The sequence below is a fragment of the Vespa mandarinia genome, chromosome 4 (assembly GCF_050613455.1).
Source record: "Vespa mandarinia isolate Hongniang chromosome 4, ASM5061345v1, whole genome shotgun sequence".
In the NCBI taxonomy this organism is placed as follows: Eukaryota; Metazoa; Arthropoda; class Insecta; order Hymenoptera; family Vespidae; genus Vespa; species Vespa mandarinia.
This window is the reverse complement of record NC_140813.1, coordinates 2,367,501-2,377,500: the sequence shown is the minus strand read 5'-3', so window position 1 is coordinate 2,377,500 and position 10,000 is coordinate 2,367,501. Positions and strand designations below refer to the sequence as shown.

At 42.9% G+C, this 10,000-nt stretch overlaps 1 protein-coding gene across 1 annotated transcript in view; it reads right to left on the bottom strand.

Moving 5' to 3' along the window:
• The window catches only part of sty (sprouty signaling antagonist), a 30,536-nt gene that overhangs the window by 2,969 nt on the left and 17,567 nt on the right, over positions 1-10,000 (bottom strand). Inside the window, exon 3 of the mRNA XM_035885504.2 lies at positions 1-902. This exon is cut by the window's left edge and continues 2,969 nt beyond it. Coding sequence (XP_035741397.2) covers positions 1-902 — 902 coding nt within the window. The remainder of the gene's footprint in view (positions 903-10,000) is intronic.

Sequence of the window (10,000 nt, the reverse complement as noted above, 5' to 3'; positions counted from 1 at the left end):
TGGCGGAGTTCGCACGTTACTCGTCGGCCTACTCCTGAAGGAGGAACTCAAGGAGGAAAGGGGTGCCAACGGTGCCGTCAGTGGTATCCTCAGGGCCGTCGTTGTCGTCGACATCGAAGACGCCGTCGTCGTCGTCGTCGTCGTCGTCGTTGTCGTCGTTGCTGCTGCTGCTGTCGTTGTTGCTGTTGTTGTCGTTCCTGTATTAGTCGTCCCTGTATTCGACGGGGACGTTCTTGGAGGTGGGAACGGTCGATTGTGGTCGTGGACGCGTACATGCTCGCCGTCGACGACGCCATTGACGACGGCAGCCCGCGAGAGCCCCGGTATCGCATTCTTCTGCGACATCTGCCGACCTCTCAGTTCAAAACTGTCCCCTTGCTGATGTCTCTGATGAGGAGGACGGTACTCCTCCTTCTTCGTCGCCTCCAACTCCTCCTCGTTCTCCCTACGATCCTCCAGCTGGTGCTGGTAGTTTTGTCGTTGCTGCTGCTGCTGCTGCTGTAATTGTAACTGTAACTGTAGCTGTTGCTGTTGAACTCCGTTTCCTCCTCGGAGTACACTCGGTAGGATTGATTCTTCTCCTCCCCCGCTCGCCAGTGATGCACTCGACGAAGACAACGTCGCCTGCCCGCTAGCCCATCGTTGAACACCGTTCGTCGGTGTTGCTGTCCTTCTACTACCTGGAAGAATCGGCGTAGTACACTGCTGCTGCTGCTGCTGCTGCTGCTGCTGCTGTTGCTGTTGCTGTTGCTGCTGTTGGAGTGTTGTTGTCGTGATACGCACAGCCCAGCCCGCGCGAGGTGGTGGCACTCTCGACGGGGGCGTTCCATTAGCAAGGATGGTACTCGGTAATACTCCGCGTCCGCTTCCCCTCGCCCTCGCGACACGCGCTTCATCCCCACCTAAAATCAAACAAGCAAACATGCTACGTCAGTATCATCCTTCGATAATCAAAACCTTATTTCGAAAGGGGTTGCTGAGGAGAGACTCTACACTTTGGAGACTTTAACGCGCCGACAAGCGAGATGCCATTTTACTAAGGTAAAACAGAGATTCGCCACGATGTGTATCGATCTACCTACGTGATAAGAGAGAGAGAGAGAGGGAGAGAGAGAGAGAGAGAGAGAGAGAGAGAGAAAGCGGGAGGGAGAGAGAGAGAGAGATGAAAGAGACTCCTCAAGTGGGCGTACGTGGTACGAGTGGGTGCTCGTAGTTCGCGCGATGCGACCGTTGATTCAGTGATCTTCGGCCCACTCGGTTGCGCCCACAGCCCACAGAAAGAATCGACCGTTTTCTTTCGACCAAAACGATCCACGTACGGGTCCACGCATATTCGTTCAATCGAAGCCACCTTCGTGTTCGAAGTTTCACGATTTCTCTCTACCGATAGTTTTCACATTCTCAAATGTACACATATACACATATATTTGTATACGTATGCACGTGGCCGTTTACGTGTATTTGTGAGGTGTGCGCGTGCGTTGTGTGTGGGTTGTGTATACGCTAATGGATATCATCCTTAAAGTGGCCCCAAGATTTTCCATCTTCGTTTATTTACAAAATTTGTGCCATTCGTGAGGTCGAAACGTTCGATAAAAACTCCCAAAGGATATTATGAGTACGTACGAACGGTGATATATACAACGAAATTCTTACGGAGAAACCGCGAAGAACGTCCCTATTAAATTTCTTTTATAATCGACCCGACGTTCCACGGCCCACTCGGAGGCGCCCACAGATTTCTAAGAAACGTTTCAACGTTTCATATGTAATATACTCACTCGCGCGACGCTTCTCAACGGGAAGAGAGACAAAAAGAGAAAGACAGACGAACAGAACGAGAGAGAGAGAGAGAGAGAGAGAGAGAGAGAGAGAGAGAGAGAGAGAGAGAGAGAGAGAGAGAGAGAATAGTATATGTATGTGTCTCCTTGGTTAATCCATCAGGATCGTATCACCCCTCGTATAAACACATACACGCACACGTACACATACGCGCGCGGCATATCATACATTGCACACACGCACACACTAAGCAATCTCTTATAAATCACAATTTACGGAATCGTCCAAAGAGACAGGATCAATTCCTCCTACGTATGCAAACTTCCGCTTTAATCCCATTTACAAATTTCAACGTATAATATATCTTAATTTAAAAAAATAATTGTATATTTTGGACGAGAAGAAATGAGAGAAAGAGTTAGAAGAGGATTAATCTTGAACGTTTTCTTTCTCGCTTTAAAGAGAAAGAGAAATATAAAGAGACAGAGAGAAAGAGAGAGAGAGAGAGAGAGAGAGAGAGAGAGAGAGAGAGAGAGAGAGAGAGAGAGAGAGAGAGAGAGAGAGAGAGACACATAGACATATACAGACACATACTACGTTCACGTACAAACGCGCACACATTCTTGAATAAACAGGCAATCCATTGAAGAGGGTGCCCTGTCTCATCCTCTTACACTTAGGGTAGAATATGCGGAGCTATCGTCGACGAACTGCCATAGGTCAGTCAAAAGTCCTATAGTCGTTCGTAAAGTTGAGATAACGTCGACCATTTCCGGCTTACATTCTGCTCTCTATCATCACTGTACTTTCTCTCTCTCTCTCTCTCTCTTTCTCTCTCTCTCTCTCTCTCTCTCTCTCTCTGTCTCTCTCTCTCTCCCTCGCCCCTCTCTCTCTATCTCTCTCAAGCATACACATATACATACTCTTCCTCCCCACACCCTCACTCTCACAGGTTCTTTACACTAAACACAATGGAACGTAGAAAAAAAAAAAAGAAAACAACTTTCCAGGTAAAAGTATGAGATAAGGGACAAACTCTAGTCGTGAATCGATCGTGAGTCATTTCAAATGAAAATTAATGACCAACAACGTTAAGAAAGAGTGGAGGAAGGGGAAAGGTCTACTTCGTCGTCATTGTCGTATCGTAGTCTTCATAATTGTTCGGTAAAAGTGCCGATTCGTTAGCTACGTACGTCCTCCTCCTGTCGCGCTTGCTTAATATCCGCATTGCGATCAACGATCTCTCTCTCTCTCTCTCTCTCTCTCTCTCTCTCTCTCTCTCTCTCTCGCTCTCTCTGTGGACGTTATTCTTACGTGATCCGGATGCTACGCGAAACGCACGACTGATTGCGGCATCGGAAGCACGTTTCTTCGTATTTCGAATTTCTCGCCTACGACTACGTTTTTGTCTTTAATGAAGAATCACGTCCATTATGTATGTATACGATCAAATTTACAAATTAATGGACACAGTAGTATCGTGTCTACTCAACGTCTTCATAAAGTCGAGCTTTACTATAAATCGTAACAATTTATTGATATATATATATATATATGTATGTGTATGTAGAATATGTACATCGATACTAATATTATTTCGATAAAATGTAAGTGTATATATATATATATATATATATATATATATGCATATATTGTGAACGTTCGTATGATTATGAAATCGACGCGATTCGGATATATGTTTTATTTAGAAATGATTAGAGAACGATATATAAAAGTCCGATAAATATTGTATAAAACTTTTTCGTACTTATCAATTTATACGACACTTTCATAATCATCACGATATATATATATATATATATATATATATGATATATATACATGTATATATATTCTATCGAAAGACAAGAAAATATACGTGGGCCCAGAAGCATTTCCGGTAAGCGACAATAAAGAGAAAATAAAAACCAGCGGACGTGCCTATAAGAGAAAAAGTAAGAATGAAAGAAATAGAGATAGATGAATGAACGAACGAACGAACGAACGAACGAACGAACGAACGAACGAACGAACGAACGAACGAATGAACGGACGGACGGAAGATTAAGATAGATAAATAGATAGAGATGGAAGGACATCGAGAAGTTAATTGGAACGAAAGAAAAATAATTTCATGTCGCGAAGCAGGAAGCCGGAGTACGATAAGACCGGATGTCTCGTCTCGCGATACGTTCTTCCTCGATAGATTCAGTCTCGGATCGCTGATAAAGCCGAAACTGAAAGAGAGACACTATAAAAGAACGAGAAGAGAAAACGAGGATGACGATGATGACGATGATGATGACGGCGATGATGATCATAATAACGATGACGACGACGATGATTATTATAATGAGAATTTACTGTAATTCTATCGATGTAGGAGTATTTAATCGTAATGACAATACTTTTAAACGATCAACTTTGATGAACTTAACTGATAGATTTCTGATGATCTAGAGTTCTGATACTTGCATTATAATAATCACGATGACGATCATGAAGAAAAAAAAAACGAAAGAAAAAAAAAAGAAAAGAAAAGAAAAGAAAAACAAATGCGACAGGAAGTATAACTGGTTAGCCGAGATGGGATCGATATAATCGATACTTTTCTTTCGTAAAAACGTACATAGAGAAGAGTATGTAAGTACGTATATTTCTACGTAAGAACGAACATACATATATATATATATACACGCGTGTGTGTGTGTGTTAGAAGACAGAGAGGGATCGTTGGACGCGAGAACCTTGAAAATGAAACGTACGTTATACCGGGCGAACCTTTTACTTTCGATACTATCCTACGCGAGCGTAAATGATATGTCAGAAAGATATATATGTGTGTGTGTGTGTGTGTGCGTGTGTGTGATATACATATACACAGATAAAGTAAGATGTACGATACACACGATAAATGACTTTAGTCGCGTTGAGTTAAATACATGTTGGACAATGGAATGAAAATATACGATAGCGATAGAAAAATGTTAAATATAAACAGAGAGTAGTAGGTATATAGATAGATTATTTGTAGGATATATGAAGAAAAAGAAATGGAAAAGAAAAAAAAAATTCTTTTTTTTTTCTTTTCCATTTCATTTTTTCGTCGAAAAATTTTTCACGAAGACGTAAACACACACACACACACACACATATACACAAGCGCGCACACACACGTAAAAGATAGAGGAGATAATAAGATTTATTATATTTCTGCGAGAATTATTTGTGTGAGAGAGAGAGAGAGAGAGAGAGAGAGAGAGAGAGAGAGAGAGAGAGAGAGAGAGAGATGACAAAAGAAAGAAAAAAAAAATACAGATAGAAAGGACAAAAAAGAAAAGAAACGAAGAAAAAAATACAGATAGAAAGGGGAGGTAAAAAAAAAAAAAAAAAAAAAAAGAAAAAAAAGGGAGAAGAAGAAAAACTTACTGAAGATTCATGGGACTAATGGAAAAGCAGAAAAGAGCGTGGAGCTCGGTGTCTCGTCGTAACAGCAGGAGAGCCGGGGCCAGGAGGAGGGCGAGAGGCAGGGTCCGAGCGTGTTGGGGGCGTGTCGGCAGCGGCACAGCACGCACGCGCGCACAGAGATACCAACTTTCGACCGGCGATCGTTCCCGTCTTCTCGTCGTCGAGTTCTTCGTAGGAAACGAATCTAAAATCGTCCATCCAATTCTCTAACTCGATGGGACTTCGTACGAAGGGAGAAGAAGTAAGTAACTCTTCTAAGGAGAGATAGCCTGTGCGCCGTAGTGTCGTTCCCTTTTACCCGTTTTTGTTTTCTCCTTCTCGAGATCCAAGACCCCGAGCGTGAACGCGAATGTGAATGTGAGTAAAAGAGAAAGAGTGAGACAGAGACAGAGAAAGAGAAAGAGAGAGAGAGAGAGAGAGAAAGAGAGAGAGAGATAGTAGTTCTCCCGCGTTGTTTACGAGCAAGCCGTCGCTCGGAGCGTATCGACGAGCAGCCACTCTTGTTGCGCTACTGCCTCCGCTCTTACGCCGCTACTACACACGCCACGACGGTTCTACTTCCATAAGGTAACGTCCGACGTTAGTAGACCGACTACTACTACACAATTTGCGAAAGAGGCTAAGCTCTAGGCTTGCTTGCTTGCTTGCTTGCTAACTTTCTTGCTTCGTTTCTTCATTCGTTCGTTCGTTCGTTCGTTTGTTCGTTCGTTCGTTCGTTTCTTCCTTCCTTCCTTCCTTCCTTACTTTTTATCTTCTTTCTTTTCTTCCACCGTTTTCTTCTTCCCTTCTCTTCCTTCCCCTTTCTTCTTCCACCTCTTTTTCTGCTTTCCTCGAAGATCTTCCACGGTACCCTCTCAACCGATTCTTTTATTCGTTTTTCTAATTTTTTTTTTCTTCTTCTTTTTCTTCTTCTTTCAAGCGAGCAAAATTGAGAAAGGGAGAGATGAGAATGAGTGAGAGAGAGAGAGAGAGAGAGAGAGAGAAAAAAAAGAGATAAATAGGAATAAGACGAGAATCCAACGATGAGACGACAAGACCGACGGCGGCGATGACGACGACGACGACGACGACGACGACGACGACGGCGATGCTTGGCGGCGCGTCTCGTGAACGCGAAAAGCGCGACGGAGAATATAACGAAAGAATTATTCGGAAAGAAAGAGAAAGAGAGAGAGAAAGAGATAGAGATAGAAAGAGATAACGAAGAATAACGAAACGATGACGTTCACCCTCGAATTATACGTGTGAATATATATATATTATATATATATAGATATATACATATGCGTGTATATTACTACTATGGTAGGACTATGTATAATGTATATATATATATATACACTACTACTACTACTGCTACGGTACACGACGCAAGAAAAAGAGAGAGAGACGCGCACGAGCGCTGTGCTGGCGAACGACTGACAATGGACTCCCGGTAAGCGGTTAGAAGCGACGAGAGAAGGGGGCGCGCCGTACGTGGAGTAGGGAGACGGGAGTGCCGATTGGACGGAAGTGCCCGAACGACGGAGACGGAAGAACCGAGCGAGAGAAAGAGACGGAGGAAAGTAGGACGAGGCGGACAAGAGGGGAGGAGGGGAAGCAGGAAGAGAAGAAGGTGGGAAGGAAGCCATGAATGGCGACCGGCGGACGGGGGGAGAGAGAGGAGCGTAAACGAGCGAGCGCACGAGCAAGTGAGAGAAAGAGAGAGAGAAAGAGAGTGGGCAGCGGCCCGGTCGTTCGTGACGGTACGACGTTGCCATCTGGCGATATTGTAGCGAACTACCGAGACGCAACACGAAGCTTTTCATGAATGAGCGGAAGCTATCATTGAAGCTTTGCATTGAATGAAAACATTACCTCTCCGCCTGTCGTCCTCGTCGACGAGCGTAACGACGTCGACGGCGAGGCGCTTGCCTCTCGACGATCGATTCATTCGATCGCTAAAGAGACAATAAATATCTGTATATATATATACATGTATATATATATATATATATGTATGTATGTATATAATATGTATACTTATATATATATATACACACATATGTATATATATATAGAGAGAGAGAGAGATAGAAAGGGATAGAAATAAATGGAGGGGGAAAGGTGAGTGAGTGAGTGAGTGAGTGAGTGAGTGAATGAGTGAGAGAGAGAGAGAGAGAGAGAGAGAGAGAGAAGAGCTCGAGGCGTTGTCTCGTTCAACACATAGAGGAGGAATGAGACGGAGCGAGATAGGAACATACGTATCGTGTTCCATGGCGCATCGATCGAGTCTTTCTTTTGACGTCGTTCATGGCGTTTTACGGCGGGCACGTTACATCCATCGGCCAGCCGATGGTGTGCCCAACGGCATTCTCTCTTTTTCTCTCTCTCTCTTTCTCTCTCTTCCTTTCTTTCTTTCTTTCTTTCTTTCTTTCTCTTTCTCTTTCTCTCTTCGGGAGACCGACGTTTTCAGGACCGTGTCACGCGGTAAGGATCCCCTGGAAGGTCGACCAGCCGTCCGCGCGCCGTCCATTCGCGTAACGCGTACGCCGAGTCATCCTACTCTGGGACTCGCTCTGATCGTAACCTCGAAGAATGGTTCTCTGTGTGTCGTGTGTACGTGTATATGCGTGCTTATTTGTGTATGTATATATATATATATATATATGACTATGTTGTATTTTTGTGTATATGTGCGTGCATGCTTGAAAGAGAGAAAGAGAGAGAGAGAGAGAGAGAGAGAGAAAGACTCGCGAAGTGGCAGATGTTTCCCGTCATCGACGTCGATCGTCGACAAGTAGTAGTATCGATTCGTGCGCCAATGTTTTTTCTCTTGGCAAATGGATTATCTAGATCAATTCATGCGATAGAAATGATATATATATATATAGAGTGAGAGAGAGAGATATATTGAGAGAGATAGAGAGAGAAAAAATATTTTACAGATAAGTTTTTCAAAATGCGAGAGAGGGAGAAAGAAAGACAGAGATAGAAAGAGAGCAAGAGAGAGAGAGAGAGAGAGAGGGAGAGAGAGAGAGAGGAAAGGGATACGAGGGATCGCAAAGGTTTTAGTAGTCCGGATTTTAGTCAAAGCAACTACATCAAAGTTCGTTCAGCCCCATCCCCCGTTCCTTTCTTTCCTATCCCCGTCCCTTTCCATCCCTCTTGTTCGTTTTCGAGAACAACAACAATCCTACATTATAGTCCCGTTTCGTCTTCTCCATCCTATTCGAATGCGACTGTAAGCTGCTTCTCTTCTCTCTTCGTGCTTAGCTAGCATAGATGAACCTAACGAAAGAACGAACGAACGAACGAACGAACGAACGGATGGACGGACGGACGAGTCGAACGAACGAGTCACGAGAGAGGGCGCAATAGGGGCGGGGAGGGAGGGGAGAGGGAAGGTGGCAGGAGAGGAGGGAGTGATGAGAGGGGTAAAGAGAAAGAAAGAGAAAATGAGAGACCGTCTTGTTCTGCCGCGCTACTCGATTCTATATTTATCCCTCTCATTAATTCTATCCTCGTCGTGCACCGTTCATTCATTGGTGCGACCGTCTCTTTCTTTACCTTACCCAGCCTTACCACCCGCCGTCTCCCGTCTCTCTTCAGCGTACGCACGTTCATTCATTTCGTCTTTGTCTCACCGCCGTGACTGGATTCGACGCTCTCTCTCTCTCTCTCTCTCTCTCTTACTTTTTCTTTCCTTCTCTATCGCGACTGGCCACGTTATTCTCTCTCTCTCTCTCTCTCTCTCTCTCTCTCTCTCTCTCTCTCACTCTGTTTTTCCTTCCTTCTCTACTACCGTACCCACACTGCAGTGCCAATCGCAGTAACGTAACCAAACAATTCCGGACCTGATCCTTTCTCCGATTTTTTTTTCTACCCATTATACGTCGACGACAAAATTTTCTTTTTGCTCTCGTTAAATTTGTTCTTTTCTTTTCTCTCTTTTTCCTTTTTTCTTTTTTTTCTCTTTTTCTTTTTTTTTTTTTTTAAATATTTCTCTTCAAAAAGTTAAAACACATCATTGTTGAATTTCCAATGAAATTGACGTGTCGATTAAATTATTTTTTATTACAACGATATTTCTACGATATATCTCGAGAATTTATTGATTCTCTTTGACTCGATAAAATCAACGACAATTGGAGTTCGATGACAAAAGGTGAAAGATCGGATGAAACTTCATAAAAAAGAAGAAGAAGAAGAAGAAGAAGAAGAAGAAAAGAAAAGAAAAGAAAAAGAAAGAAAGAAAGAAAGAAAATAAGAAATTAAAAAAGATAAATAAAAAAGATTTTACATTTATTTTACTGGATATAAGTTATCATGATCGATTGTTACGTTACTGACAAGAGGAGAGACGCTAGCGTGTCAAGAGGGAAAAGCGAAGGGGTTGGTCGTTGGAGCGAGCAACGAAGCGAACGTTGACGAAGGTCCAAGAAGAATATCTCCTCTATCGAGAAATTATATTAGAAATTCGAAACGATTATTATATTTCATTAATATACAGAAAGAAGAAGAAGAAGAGGAAGGAAGAAATGCATTCAGTATTTTTCTCTCTCTTTTTTTTTTTCCCTTTTCTTTTTTTCTTTTTCATCGATCATTCATTCCATTCTCTTGGCTGAAGAGGAAAATTTTTTTTCTTTTCTTTTTTTCTTTTTCTTTCTTTTTTTTTTTTATTCGTTTAGCTAACATTTGCAAATAATATAAACGGGACGACGAACAAACGAAGAAACAAACGAACGAACGAACGATCGATATACATACA